Here is a 16,466-nt window from a genome sequence, read left to right on the forward strand (position 1 = left end):
CCATCTCTCCAGCCCCACCAAGTGATGTTTTTAAAAATCTTAGGGAGTTTAAGAATGAGCATTCTATTATTTTCATAAAAGCGTAAGTCTTATTTCCCCCTTCTGTTCTGTATTTAGGCAGTTCATTAAAACAACTCAAAGTCTATTGTCATGGATGCAAACTTCAAATCGCTATTTAATTTGTATAGATCTGAATGTTTTACTTTACTGTTACAAGCCATTTCCTTGAAGTTCTTTTGAGACACACATACATAATACATCTGTAGGGAAAATGCATCTTTCTGCTGGCATTGAGTAGCAATCATAAGCATAGAATATTAAAAATTAAAATGTCCAAATAAGGCGAATTGACATTTTTATTTCTCCCTTGCATTTCTGCAAACATCTAAGCCTTGTCAACACTCTCATGAGAATAAAAATGTATTTCTTTTGAGTTTACCATTATTTTACCATGAATGTACATGAAAATATCTTGTAGGCAAATTGGTGAATTTCATTATATTCTTAGCAACTTCTGAGAATAATTATTCTTTTCTTATTGTCAGTGATAATTAAATAATAATAGAAAATTAGAAATGCTTTGTTGCACTAAGCTACATATACCCTTATCCCTATCCTGTGAGTCCACTAACACACTCAACGTCTAACACCCTCAATACCTAACAGCATACTCGGCATCTAAGTTGCCACTGTCCCCAAACCTAGGGTTTTATAGTATCTTCAATAAGTACAGAAAGATATAGTAGTGCATTAAATCTTGTTATGATTGTGCATTAATAATCATCTTCTGAAAATGCCGATTTCCAAATTCATGTCTGAATTTTTATACCAGAACATTATATCTGAAGAACACTAAACGTATGAGAGCACTGCACAATTTTAGAAGTAGGAAATACCATTCAGTAAGCTATAGTTAGGTGTGGTGTAGCATGTGCATTATATGTGTGTGTGACTGGTGTGTGCATGTATGTGATGCATGTGCAACCCTTGTGCACCATGTTCATGTGTGGAGGCCAGACGAGGACACCCAGGGTCTTCCTCTCTCACTCTCACACTCATCTCCCTGAGACAGATGCTCTCAGTGAACCTGCTGCTCACAAGTCTTGGACAGTCTAGCTGACTAGTGAGCCCCAGTGATTCGCTTCTGTTGACAACCTTTAGCATTGTGGTTACATATGTGCATGGCCATGCCCAGTGTATTTTTTATTTATGAGAGAGGGAGAGAGTGGGGAGGAGGGAGAAAGAATAGATGTGCCAGGGCCTCCCACCACTACAAACTCCAGATGCATCTGGATTTACATGGTGTTGCAGTCAGGTTCGCACTGCTGGCAGAAATCATCTGACCAAGGGCATCTTGTGGGGAAAGAAAGGTTTATTTTGGATTACAGACTCAAGGGTAAGCTCCATGATGGCAGTGAAAAACTATGGCATGAGCAGAGGGTGGATATAACCTCCTGGGCAAGATTAGATGAACAAAAGCAACAGGAGAGTATGCCAAACACTGACAAGGAAAAACTGGCTATAATACCCACCAGCCAGCCCCCAACAATACACTACATCCAGGAGGTGTTGATTCCCAAATCTCCATCAGCTGGAAACCTAGCATTCAGAACACCTAAGTTCATGGGGGACACCTGAATCTAACCACCAATCATAGGCACCAGGGACTTGAATGCAGACCATTTGGCTTTTCAATAAAATGCCTTTAACCTCTGAGTCAATTTCTACAGTCCCTATTTAAAAATATATGTTTATTTATTTGAGAGGGAGGAAGAAGAAGAAGGAGGAGGAGGAGAAAGAGAGAGAGAGAGAGAGAAGAGAGAGTGAGAGAGAGAGAGGGAGAGAGCAAGCGAGCGCACACATCAGGGCCTCCAGTCACTGTAAATGAACTCCAGATGCATGTGCCCTGTTGTGCATCTGGCTTGTGTGGGTCCTGGAGAGTTGAATCGGGATCCTCTGGCTTTGCAGTCAAATGCCTTAACTATTAAGCCATCTCTCCCCAGCCCCCCATGTCCAACTTCTAAGTGAAAGCTAGGTATCAACCTCGGGTCCTTGTGGTTTTATTGCTGAGCCATCACTCCAGCTTCAAGATAGAAATGTGGAGAAATTTGCAATGGGCACTTTTTGCATAAGTAGCTCAAAAATTACTGACATAAAAATGCTACACAGTGGGCGGGGTAGATAGCCAGAGGTTAGCGGCATGTTTTTGTAAAGCCTGATAGCCTGGATTCAATTCCACAATACTTCTATAAAGCCGGACACACTAAGTGGGACAAAGGTCTATAGTACATTTACAGTGGAAGGTGACCATGGTGTATCTATTCTCTCTCTTCTGTCTGTCTCTCTCTCTCATAAATAAATAAATAAATAAATAAATAAATAAATAAATAAATAAATTTTAATGTTACAGAGAACATATTATGTTTTTCTTTATTGATAAATTAAACAGTAGATTTGTAATTGCTTTCTACATTATGTAATTCTGTTAAAATCGTGTTTAATTGGATTTAGCTAGGATAAAGAAGTAGTCCAGTTTTAGTATGGGTTAATTATATTGATTAACTACCTAATAGGAATTGAAAGTGATGCATATCAGGAATCTGTTCCCTATTTAAAAGTCACAGCCTATGCGTGTTGACATAACTCATTTTAATAAGCAAAGTATTAGTGTTCATTGTAACATCTAAAGGATAAGATATTCAATTTATATCTAGTTCATGTTTATATAATTTAAGATATTTACTCAAAATTAAAAGTCTGTCTGTTGGGCTGGAGAGATGGCTAAGCAGGTAGGGTGCTTGCCTGTGAAGCTTAAGAACTCATGTTCAGCTACGTAGAGTCCATGTAAGCCAGATGCACAAGGTGACACATGCACAAGGCTGTGCATGTACACAAGGCAGCACATGTGTCTGAATTTTATTGCAGTGGCTGGGGGCCCTGACACACCTATTTTCTCTCTCTCATAAAAATAAAATAAATAAATTATGTAACATATCGGTCTGTAAAGTTTTCTATAGCAGTACTTACAACATGTAATAAGATAATTGTGCAATAAGATAATTTAGACTTTGAAGCTTACACTAGCATTCACCTGGTGCACTCTATTAGCTAAAAGTGCAGTGAAGATAGTAATGTGAACTGCCTTTATTATACTCTGTTTGCCTTACAGTGGGTAGACATTTAAATCTCATAACATATGCATGAGGTTATTACTATAATGATCCCTGTTTTACAGATGGGAAATCTGAGTTTGTTCAAGGTTATCCAAAGTTAAATTAAACCTAACCTCAAACTGGAATATAGTCATATCACTCTGACTTTCCACTATAAAATAGTACTGCAAAACCACTTAAGTGGGATATAGGAAACAGCAAGTACTTCTTCATGTTGGTATGTTGGGGGCAAATGTATGTAATTTGCAGATGTTGGCAAGGGTGGATGTGCAGGGATCTTTATATTGCATATCCAAACCTACTGAGAATCACACATGTGCAAAATGTTTGGCCAATCATTGGAAAACACAGTTTTTAGTCCCTTGCACACCAACAATCAAATGCTCTTATTAGTTTGGTATTAATACTGTATGCAGGCTACCATAGATCAGAGGACAGACAAGTTGATGAAAGCATGAGAAAGAAAAGAGAGAAAAGTCAATGGTCAACTTGTATTTAAAGGAAAGATACTGTAGACAGAACTCTGTAATAGTTAAAACCAGAATAGCCTTAAAATGCATAAAATGCGTTTTCATTAAAAATTATTATCAACAAGCAAAAACACACACAGGAATGTGAATAAAGACTAAAATGGAGATGACAGTGAAAGAATTTGACCTAGTAGATGAAAAGCATGTAACAGCTACTGGGACTACAGATGATAAAGCAGTAAATGAAGGGAATTGTGTTAAAAATGTATCAAGGGCTGGAGAAATGACTCAGCAGTTAAGGCACTTGCTTGTGGAGCCTAACGATCAGAGTTCGCTTCCCCAGGACCCAGGTAATGCCAGATGCACACGGTGGTACACGCATCTGGAGCTCTATTGCAGTGGCTGGAGGCCCTTGTGTGCCTGTTCTCTCTGTGTATCTCCCTCTCTCTCTGCTTGCAAAAATAAATAAATTAATAAAACACTTAAAAGATGTATATAAACTTATGTAATGTTGCCTATGCTAGCTTTGAGCTCACTATACAGTGAAAGATGACCCTGAACATCTAAATATCCTTAGTCACAATCCAAGTGCTTAAATTGTAGGCATGTACCATCACACCAATTTATGTGCTACCATGCCTGGTATATGCCTAGATGAGGATAAAACTCAGGACTTTGTACATGCCGGAAGCACTATAACAATTGAGATACATCTCTGCTTAAAAAATATTTCCCAGAAGGGCTGGAGAGATGGCTTAGCGGTTAAGCGCTTGCCTGTGAAGCCTTAGGACCCCGGTTCAAGGCTCGGTTCCCCAGGTCCCACGTTAGCCAGATGCACAAGGGGGCGCACGCGTCTGGAGTTCGTTTGCAGTGGCTGGAAGCCCTGGCGCACCCATTCTCTCTCTCTCTCTCTCTACCTGCCTCTTTCTCTCTATGTCACAAATAAATAAATAAAAATGAACAAAAAAAAATATTTCCCAGAAAACAAATAATTATTTTACAAAAATATTTATGTATTAAAAATTTTGATAAAAGCTGGTATTACATTGTAACATCAATAATGAAATATAAGATCAATTATTACATTAATGCATAAATAAATTTCAAATTATAGTGGTACATACATTGATTAATATATTTTTTTAAACTAAAGCCTATGGTGAACTGAATTTTTTTTACTTGTTTTAAAATTTTTATTATCATTTTATTAGCATTATAAAAAAATCCCATGTTAATTCCCTCCCTCCCCCCCCACACTTTCGCCTGATTAATATTTTAATAATACATGCATTGTAGTTTATAAAGGTAAAATGATATGTTTTCAACTGATCTTTTAATCTATTAGTTTGGAAAAATAAAAACAAATTTTATGTCAAAAAGTAAATATTTATTTGAGAAAAACAAAACATGAAATCGTATGTTATAGCAGTTACATTTTGACAAAAATCAGCAAGAGATACTTTTTATTAATGTTTATTTATTAAATTTCTACAGTCTACATGACGTTTCGCTAGAAGGAAATTAAGAAAATAAATAATTTCCACGGGGGGGAAATGCACTTAAGTGATGGTGTGACTGGAAACAAATATGTTAAAAGCCCAGAGCCAGGCTGTGTGGTGCTTGTCATCATAGTTCTCAAGAGGCTCAGACATGCGTATCAGGAGTACAAGGCTAGTCTAGCAAGACGCTGCCACTAAAACCCAACGCTGAGCGTGTGAAAGATGGAACGAGGCACAAATGACTGGCCAGAGACTTCACAGGTAGTTCAGCGTCCACATGGTCTTACAGTGGTGGGACCAGCACCCTAGACTGTGGGAATTAGAAGTGTGGTGTGGTGGTGTGGGAGAGGAAAATACAGACTTCAGAACCAGATGTAGTGGTCAGTTCAGTAATAGAACAGACCTAAGAGAAGCAAAGTGCATGAGCCGCAGAGTAATTAATCAACACTGAGACACGCTGAGTGCTTGAAAAATAACAGGCAGAAGAATAAATCGGATTTAAAAAAAATGGCGTAAGTTATGGAATCTTTTGTTTTTGGCTGATAAAAAGTGCATATATCCATCATGTATAACACAGTATTTGAAAATATGTGCACATTGTGGAATGGCTAAATCGACCTGGCATCGACATTACCTCCTGTGCTTAAGGTCCACTTTCCTATGGAAACCATTGGTTTCAGAAGTTAAATCACATAGGGAAAGTGACCAAAGAAAAGACCCTGAGAACAGGAATATCCAAAAGATAGCAGAGAGTGCATCCGTGCAAGGAAATTGAGTTATAAAAGCTGTTTGAAATGGTCGAAGCATTTGGGAGAATAAAAAGGGAAGACAAATTTGAAAGTAAATACTAGATGAGAGTTTAAATATTAGCCTTAAACTTGGTAGATAGGGAGCTATTTCTTGGCATAAGGAAGAGTTATGTTAGGGCTCTAGGATTAAAAAAAAAGATTGTAATGATCTGAGGTGACAGAAATTGGACACTTATGTACAGAGTACTGTCTCATGTTAAGTGGACAAATATATTGCTATTACCATTGGAATAACTCTGTTCTCTTGTATATATGTGTTTGTATATATCTGAGCATGATGTGTAAAATTTTGTGATAGAGCAAAAGATGGACTTTTGAGTGGGATACTTGTGATAAGGTGAATTTTCAGCATTTTTTTTTCTTTTATGTTGTATGAATAAAGTTTAGTTGGATTTTAATTTCAAATGAAAAAGTTAAAAGTTTAAAAAGTTTACAGATTTTTCTGTTGAATTTATGGCAACTTCTCTGAAGTGTAAGACTAAATAAATACAAAATATATAATTGTTAGTGCAGGAAAAGATACTAGCCCAAAGAGAATCACCATTTTTAAAAAAATATTTTTAAAGATTTATTTGACAGAGAAAGAGGAAGAGAGACATAGAGAGAGAGAGAATGGCCACTGCAAACAAACTTCAGACATGTGCACCCCCTTGTGCATCTGGCTAACTAACATGTGTCCTGGGGAATCGAACCTGGCTCCTTTGGCTTTGCAGGCAAACACTTCAACTGCTAAGCGAGCCCTCCAGCCCAACCATTATTCTTATACAATGATGTAGAAAGTTTTGTTTTACATTAAGAGCTCCTCATATTATTGGAACCCACTTCTCAACGTGCTCTGCTCTATGAAGATAAATTATATTCCTACCTTCATGATATCTCACCTATTTTGAATTAATCAAAGAGAAATCCTTAACATTTAGGCAACTCTGTTTCTCACAGATATGTTTGTCAAAACTATTATGACTCTCTGCACATGAGAAATGGAGGCAGGTGGATCCAGACAGAGTTCAGAGTCAACATGGGCTGCATACATACCTTGAGCTCAAATTGCATCTCATGAGATCCTGACTTCAAAAAAAAAAAAAAAAGACAACAGAAACCTGTGGCCACATTCCCACCCTTCTCCTTTCTCTCTCACATAAAATAGTATAACAAATACTTTGTGAACCAATTAACTTTTCAAGTGCTACCTGGAAAGGGAGAAATCTTTCTGTCTTTTCTCTAGGTCATGGTTGAGATGCCTATGAAAATGCCAAGAAAAAAGTATAAAAAAGTATTTGACATAAGTTTGGGGTGCTGCACAAAGGAAGATTAGATAAGTGGAAACCTGTGTCTCCTAGGTTAGCCTTTGGAATGATAGTCTAGTCACGGTGTGTGTTGTTAAACACAGTGTGGCCACAAGACAGTGACAGGAAGACAGACCAAGGCCCACCAGCTCTGATTCTTCTGGCCTCTGTGTGTCTCTGGGGAACAGGCTGTGACTTTCCTCCGGGTTCAGGATTACATCTCTGGATGGAAGCTTTCGTGATATGCTTCATGACAGAAGGGCAAGGGGCAGGTGAGGGGGCTTTCTGACTCCTACTTTAGCAAATGCCATCTTTTTATCATCCCAATTAAATTGTCCATGATCAGAAGTTTTTTTTTCAGAGCTTGGCTAATGGTATATTTGTGAATCTGTACTTAATGCTTCCTCCCTCATTTTATTGGATTCTCCTATCTTTACCAGGATTGGTATCTAACATCTTGAAGGGGTAAATATCACTAAATATGAATATATATATATATATTGTATATATGCCAATTAACATTTTTTTGCATTTGTACTGATATTTTGAGTGCTCTCTAACTTTAATATGTTATCTGAGCCACCTGAGGATGTTGCTACAAACAGATTCTGGTGCAGGTGGCCTGGACTATCATAGAACACATTTTCATCACAAACTTCTGGCAGTGTCCACGCTGCTGGTCCGCTGCTCACACTTCACGTGGAGGAAACAACACACTACTTAGGCTCTCCTGAATAAACATACCAGTGCTTCATAATACTACATTCATGTAAATGAAATCTCAGCAAATCCCCCAATACATAAACTACAACCTCATGGGGAATACCTGCAACCCCACTGAGGAGCGTCCCCAGTGGAATGGGGGCAGGGACGAGGGAAAAGAGGGGACCAATACATGATGTATCCATACGAAACATCTTGTTAATAATAATGATAAATAATAAACATTTGAAAAGTAGTTACCATGTTGATACTTCATAATGCTACAAAATTAAGGTAAATTTCATGGCATGGCAAGACTCCCTTTCTCATCAATGAGTTGTGTTGTTTTTGTAACTCAGTTAACAGTCTTTTCTATTATCCTAAACTTTTTCTCTCAAGTAGAATACCCCATGACTTCTCTCTCTCTCATCTTTTTCCCTCCCTCCCTCCCTCATTGGCTCCCTCCTCTCACAAGATTTTGTATAATATCCTGTATTAGAGACAACAAATAACTTCAAGAATTAGAACAGAAATCTGATCAGTTTTATCTTAAGGTAGAAGAAGCTTTGTACAAAATTGTTAGCAATATGAAATATGGAGTATGGAACCAGAAAAATGAGAATTAGAAAGAATTAGAAAAAAATCAACTGAAGCCGGGCATGGTGGAACACACCATTAATCCCAGCATTTGGGAGGCAGAGGTGGGAGGATTGCCATGAATTCAAGGCCACCCTGAGAGTACATAGGGAATTCCAGGTAAGCCTTGGTTATATAGCAAGACCATACCTTGCAAAACAAAGCAAAACAAAATCAACTGAAAACCAGAAACTGCTTGGATCATTTGAAAAGTATTGTCTCCTTGTGCATTTTGATTTCTCAGGCCCCAGTTGGATTACCATGGAGCAAGGTTTCCTTGGTGAACCTGTTTCCCATGGTCTTACCAGGATATCCCCTCCCATAGAGTGGGCCTTCAGTCCAATTAGAGCTGTTGGTTTCCCCCAGAGCAGACATGCCACTATTGCACTCGTTCAGACATTTGGCCTATCTAGCCAAATTTGAGGTTTCCAGTATCCACTGTTTTCACCGCTGATGACTTCTGTCTCCCATAGACTGCATACAGTGCAGCTTTTTACAGCTTTCAGTTGGCTGAGCTATAGGTAGAAGGTTTTATGCTCAGCACCTCCTTGATTTCTCAGTGACTTTGCCACGCAGGCATGTGATATCTTCAGTAAGAGGGTCTTACTATCTCTTTCTCATGGGGAAATAAATAAAATATGCCTGCTAAGATTTATCAATGTGAAACTGGCTAATTATTTTTAATATTGACATAAACACAATAAGAATAACAGACTACAAGACTTTGCATCTGATTTTTCTTCACTCACTGTTCTAGACTAGTGATTTTCAGTGTTCTATGCTGCATGTAAGAATTAGAGCATACGTCTGCCCCAGGCTTTCTGCTTCACGTGTATGGATGTTCACATGTGTGCAGTTTCACATGTGTGTGTGTGTACATGCCCACATGCATAGACCTACAAGCTAGGGTGCCATTCTGAAGAGTGCCATCAACGTTTTTGGAGACAATGTCTCTCCTCGGCCAGAGCTCACCAATTAGATTAGATTAACTGGCCAGTTACTTTCAGGGATCCTCATATTCCTAGTTCCCCAGTGTTGGGATTACAGGCACATTATATATGGATACCTACCAGGAATCTAACTCAGGTCTTCATGTTTGCAAAGCAAGCAGCTTTCCATCTGAACTATCTCCCCAGCCTGCAGCCCAAAGTTTCCTCAGGGGCTGAATTGTACAAGTATTATCCACCAACAGATTTGATAAGGAAATCACTAACCTGGTTCAGAATGCTTGCAAGAAGACATTAAAAAATCAGATGTGGGGGGCTGGAGAGATGGCTTAGTGGTTAAGCACTTGCCTGTGAAGCCTAAGGACCCCACTTTGAAGCTCGATTCCCCAGGACCCATGTTAGCCAGATGCACAAGGGGGCGCATGCGTCTGGAGTTTGTTTGCAGTGGCTGGAGGACCTGGCATGCCCATTCTCTCTCTGTTTCTTTCTCTCCCTCTCTCTCTGTCATCTCAAATAAAAAAAAAATCAGATGTGGATGTAGGTATATAATTTAATTTAATTATAGCTAGATGTAAACTATCCAGTATACAGTTACCTAATTACTTTTAGTACTGAAACACACCATTTTTTTTCAAAGCTAGCAATAATTATTAAATCCCTTCATCAATTCAGAATTAATTAAAGATTAAGTAGCCTAGTTGTCTGTGAAGTCTTTAAACCATACATTTTGGTAAAAGAAAATAAAATTTTACATCTCATAGTACTTCAAATTTCCAGTTTCATATTGATAAATCTTAGCAGGGATATTTTGTTTCTTTTTATTTTTGAGAAAAAGAATGAGAGAGAGGAGAGACCTGGCTCACCAGTTCCTCAGCCACTGCCATGGAACACCAGAGGCTTGTGCCACCTAGTGTGCACGTGTAACCTTGAGCTTGCCTCACCTTTGTACGTTTGGCTAACCTGGGATCTGGAGAGTTGAACATACATCCTTAGGCTTCGTAGGTAAGTGCCATAACTGCTAAGCCATCTCTCCAGCCCAGCAGGGTTATGTTAATCTTAGCTCTTGAATATTTTGTAATAGTAACATCTATAGAATGATTATCCTTTGGATATTTTTGTGGGAAAAATAAAGAAGCCTTGAGATAGAACCAAATCTCAATTTCTGACCTCCTGGGATAGTGGCCACCACATATTTCTTAATGCTATGCCCCAAAGAGAGCTCCCTAGGGCTCAGTGAATATTTTTGCAGAGGACACAAAATTTTAGCATCACTTTGATGATTTTGTATTGATTCTGTCTCTAAGATAACTGCATTTGCATGGATTATTGATGCTATTACTTAATTGTTGTCACTGTGTAATGGATAGAGATGCATTGCAGATGATGTAGTAACATTTTCATGATTAAAAAGCTTTACATTCAATTTAATTTTACTTTAAGCTAAAATAATATGTATATGGTATATAAAGAAATATAACCATATGTAAGCAAGGTACCATGAAAAAAATATTAGTGTTTACAGGATGGAAAGAAAATGTAAGAAAAGTGGAGCCTTTGAGTAGAAAAGACACAGATTTATTTGTTGTAATTCTCTTTTGTGTAATAGCTATTGGTATCAGGGTAAACCCTGCAGAAGACCTGTGTCCAGACCCTATGCCTCATGCCCATAAGCCATAGGTTTAGAAATTTGGGCTTGGGAGATGGCTCAGCAGTTAAAGGCAATTACTTGCAAAGTCTGCTACCCAAGGTTTGATTCCTCAGTACCCATTGCCAGCCAAACATACAAATCAGTGCATGTGTCTGGAGTTGTTTGCAGCAGCCAAAGGACCTATAAAGCTTGTCTATATTCTTTCTCTTTCTCCTTCTCTCTTTCTCTCTCTCTCTCTCTCTTTCTCTCTCTCTCATAAGTACATAAAAATAAATAAAACTCAATAGACAACAAAGAAATTTACACAAAGTCACAAAGTTTAAATTTTAGTATTCCTCCTTCAACTAAAATCAAAACAACAGTAAACTTGAGGAAATCTGGCTTATGGAAACAACATAGAACTGGTTTTGATCTGTGTCAGTTCCAAATACCACTATGAATATAAAATGTAAATCTGTTTCATTAATTGAAAACAGCTACCCCCGCAATGCATGACCCACATTCCCCAATGAGGAGGGTCCCTGTGGAGGGAGAGGACAGGGAGGACGCTAATGATGGTACCAACGTGGTTGTTCACACACAGTGCACATAGCTAATAATAATAAAAAGAAGGCAAAAATTAAAAATCCTCTAGATCTAGCTCTATAGAAGTTTTGCAATACCAATGCCAAAGGAGTGCTCACATGCACTCGGAAGGCGCTGCGCGGCCCCACAGGCAGCACTGACGACAGCATATTTTGGCATTTTACTCTCTTTGACTTATACCACCGGCATACATATGCTAAGGGTTAGATCCTGTTTAATTACTGTTTCCTGAAGAAATATTTTCAAAGCTGGTAGTAATCCTTGCTCTCACTCATAAAGTCAAATGGCATTATATTTTCTGTGCTATATAAACATTTCACCCTACGCAACTTCCTTTATGTTTTAGTGAGGGAGATCCTGGGGATCAAATCCAGAGCCTTGTGCATTCCAGCCACGCACTCTTCCCCTGAGTTACGTCCCCAACCCTGGACTACTTAAGTACATGATTTTAAAAAACGTTGGTCATGTGCTGTGGCTCATGCCTATAATCATTGTGCTCAGGAGACTGTCAGGTGGATTGTTCAGAGTTCGAGGCCAGCTTCTTTTATAGTGTGAGATCTGTCTCCGAGGACAGATACAAACACCAAACAAACAAACAAACAAAAAAAGAAACCCAATAATTATTTGTTACATGTTGTCCTATAAACCAATGATATATATTATTCCAAAGCAAGAGCTTTTGTAACTGTGAGGATCTGGAGCACACCTTGCTTACTGGAATCAATATTCATGAGCTGTACATCACTAAGAACCCTCTTTTCCATAAGACAGATGTGAGCGTTCGCATACCACTTGGGCATTTGTGATATCAATCACCTTACAGAAATAAATTGCCGCAGAAATGCTTTCCAGTAGCATGTGCTATTATTTATAAGCAGGAAGTGGTGGTGATTATGTATGTGTTCAACTTTTGAGCGTTTTCTTAAATCACAAATATATTCATAAGTTTCCTAAGATATTAATCAGAAGATATCCATAATCAAATATTTGGTGGAAGAATAAATAATGACTGTGCACATATCTGATGCTCTAGCAAATAGAAAAAAAGTTAAATGTTAAAAAACTTATTTATTTATTTATTTGAGAGAAATAAGCAATAAGACAGGGGGAGAGAGAGAGACAGGATGAGTGTGTCAGGACCTCTAGCCACTGAAAATGAATTCCAGACGTGTGCACCACCTTGTACATCTAGCTTTACATGGGTACTCGAGAATTGAACCTGGGTCCTTTGGCTTTGCCAGCAAACATCTTAACCATGAACCATCTCTTCAGCCTGGAAAAATGTTTCACTTTTGATTGTAACAGGTCAGTTCATTGAATACCTAAAGTTTCATCCATGGTTATCATAAAATGCCTATAAGACATTCCTATTTAAAACCTATGCCCATTCAGAATGAAATGAACCCTTTCCTGTGGTTGGTCGATTGAGTGCTCAATCCCTTCTCTCCTCACTGACCACCTCCCTGCCAAGCACTCCTTTCTCTTCCTCTTGGCACAGTAACCTGTCTGCCTACCTTTTGCAAAATCCATGACCCTCAAACATTAAATTTACTTTCCATTCTTTTATTTCTCCATAAAATTATCTCTCAGCTTTTAATGCTTTTCTCACTCTTTTTTTAATTTTCTCTAGAATTATGTGATCCAATAAAAGTATTGCATTCTTTAAACTATTCTACACGCCAATGAAAAGCAGAACAAACAAATGGTGACAAGTTTAATACTGCACTTAATTCGATATAGCCAAATTGTTTTGTTTTCTGTTGGTTTGGGATTTTGTTGTTGTTGGTTTTTCAAGGTAGAGTCTCACTCTAGCCCAGGCTGACCTGGAATTCACTATGTAGTCTCAAGTCAAGCTCACACCAATCCTCCTGCCTTTGCTTCCCAAGTGCTGGGATTAAAGGTGTGTGCCACCATGTCCAGTTCCAAAGTGTTATTTTAACATATTGTCAAGAATTCTATGGAGATATTTTACATTCTTGCTCTTGTTAATTTGCTCAAGATTCTGTGCTTTATGCTCACTACACATTAACCAGTGAAGAGGAGCAGCAGTTGTGTGTGTCACTATGTCTCAGCTCCAGATCATGACAACCAAAATCGTTAGTGTCAATATAAAATGATACAACACTTAGGTACTACTAACAAAATTTTTAATATTTTAATTTTGATAAAATGTTGAAGAGAATTTCATTTATATGAGCAGAGTAATGATGTAGTTCTCTGGCATTGCTAGAAAGCTGTATTTTAGGAATTATCACCATAAAGTCCCCAAATGTGTACATCAATTTTTTTCTCCTGTAATCTTTCATATAAGGTTCTTTAAACAAAATACATTAACATAAAGCACATTACCATAATCCATCCTTTTTAATAACTAAGATGCAGAGATATTCATAGCTATAAATGGAGATTATGTAGTAAAAGACCTTCATTTCACAGAGGAATCATACTGGCTTCAGTTAATGTGTTTTAAAACAATTCATTGTATCCATCATGTAATTTGTGCTTAGCAAATAAGTTATATTTGCTCAGATATACTTATGTTTTAAGAATATCTGAAATATGAAGGGATTCTTTTTCTATATAATCTTCTTGTTCATCCTTTCACAGGGACATTAATATCTCAGCTCCAGAGAGAACAATGTTTAATTTCCGATCATTTTGGTGTAATTGAAGTGCATACATCACAGGGCTAGTAAATGTGTGTGCACAGCACCAGATATTTCCACATAATTCTGATTCCTGGACACAGGTTCCCACACAGAGCACATGGCATCAGCTAGACCTTCAGACTCTTACCATTTGATACATTCTTTATTATATGTATCATTTATTTTCTCATCTCTTGGATAAGATGCCTAACCAGAAACTGCTTTTATTTAAAAAAAAAAAAAAAAAAAAAGAGGGGGAAAAGGTTAGGCTGGAGAGATGGCTTAGCAGTTAAGGCACTTGCCTGCAAAGCTTAAGGACCCAGATTCAATTCTCCAGTACCTGCGTAAGCCAGATGTACAGGGTGGCACATGCGCCTGGCTTCCGTTTGCAGTGGCTGGAGGCCGTGGTACACCCATTCTCTTTATCTGCTTCTTCTTTTATTTTGTTTTTCTCTCTCTGAAAATAAATTTCAAAAAAAAAAACCTAAAGATAAGAAAAGGGTTCATTTTCAGCCTACAATTTGGAGGGAAAATTGATCATGGCACAGTAAGCATGAGAGGAGGAAGAAAATGTCTCACACCATCATGTCACCAGAGAAGTCACAAGAGTGACCAAGGCAAGCGGAGCTGTGCTATAAACACCCCAATGCTGCCCTCCAGTCCCTCACATCCCCCAGCAAGGCTCCATAATCTTCCTGAACAGTAATGCCAGCTGGGGGTTAAGTATTGAAAATACCTATAGTGACATTTTACACTCAAATTACTGCTATGTTTTAGTCTCCCTGGAAAGGTAAACATTTTATAACTAAATGAATGAAAGCTCAGTGTTTTCATCTGTATCTATCTAAAAATCTCCCCTATTAATATTTATTAACATACACTCAACTCACACATCTATTTTACCAGAACTTAGTAGACCATATTCCAAAACTAAAATGTAATGAAGCCAATGGGAACATGTACTTAGTGCACTTGGAGTGTTGTGGGAGGATGTGACATCTTTTTTCTTCTTTTTTTTCTTTACAGTGGCCACTATTTAGGGAGCCACAGAGTGTTTCAGAAAGAAAAACACATTATTCAACTTGGACTTCAGAACAATATGAATGCTCCAGGAAAGTTATCTCGAACGGTAAGATATCTGAGCAACAGTTTCCATGGCCAAATTGCTATGTTTGAGAACAACATTCCTATTTTAATGACTTGATGCCAATTTTGAATTATTTAGCTTAATGAGCAGGTGTGTATTTGAGTATAGTGACTGAAACGAGATGAAATATTTAATCTAAATGCCTGATAGTTAGACGGAAGCAATAGCATGAATTGGTGCGACCTTAGTGTAAAAGAATGAATGTTTGTGTCACCTAAAAAAATTATATGCTGAAGGTCTTACCCTGTAGAAACAGTAGATGGGTAAAGGAGGTGAAGTCTGCGAGTGGCAATTGGATTGAGACAATGGTAAGATTTCTATGATGAAATGATCTTACAAGAGGTTAGGCTCCTCAACACACCTCTCTCTCTCTCTCCCTCCCCCCCCCTCTCTCTCTCACTCTTCCCTATTTGGATACAGCAAGAAGATGCTATCTATAACACAGGTGGAAGGCTCTCATATTGATCTCAAACTTCCTGGCCTCCAGAACTGTATAACACAAATTACTGCATTGTGAATCTGTTCTGTCTATGGTAGTATTTTGCTATATCAATCCATGCAGATTAATAATGCTCTGCCGAATAGCAAGGCAATCTTAGGTAAATTCTTTGGGGGACACTGAATGACATAGTCATATGTATATTTCTAAGCATTCACTTAGAAATAAAGGGCATAGGAAGTATAAAGTCATTGAGAGCATAACATAACTCAGCTTTTGCTCTGTGTAAAGACTGTTTACACCTGTGTCAACGTGTTCAGGAAAGATTGATATTCATACGGTATGCAATAATCTACCTAGAAAGTGATGACTATGCCTTAATGATAGAATTTCATGCTTTCCCTGTGTGATGTCTTCAGATATGTGCATCCCATATTGTACAGTATGTAGTGAACTTTCATATTTTGCCAGATTTTA

The 16,466-nt window shown here is 38.0% G+C and overlaps 1 protein-coding gene across 1 annotated transcript in view; it reads left to right on the top strand.

Moving 5' to 3' along the window:
- Positions 1-16,466, top strand: part of Pik3c2g (phosphatidylinositol-4-phosphate 3-kinase catalytic subunit type 2 gamma) — a 336,855-nt gene that overhangs the window by 12,470 nt on the left and 307,919 nt on the right. The window contains exon 5 of the mRNA XM_045139435.1: positions 15,430-15,532. Within this exon, the coding sequence (XP_044995370.1) occupies positions 15,430-15,532 (103 nt within the window). The remainder of the gene's footprint in view (positions 1-15,429; positions 15,533-16,466) is intronic.

The sequence above is a fragment of the Jaculus jaculus genome, chromosome 22 (assembly GCF_020740685.1).
Source record: "Jaculus jaculus isolate mJacJac1 chromosome 22, mJacJac1.mat.Y.cur, whole genome shotgun sequence".
Taxonomy (NCBI): domain Eukaryota; kingdom Metazoa; phylum Chordata; class Mammalia; order Rodentia; family Dipodidae; genus Jaculus; species Jaculus jaculus.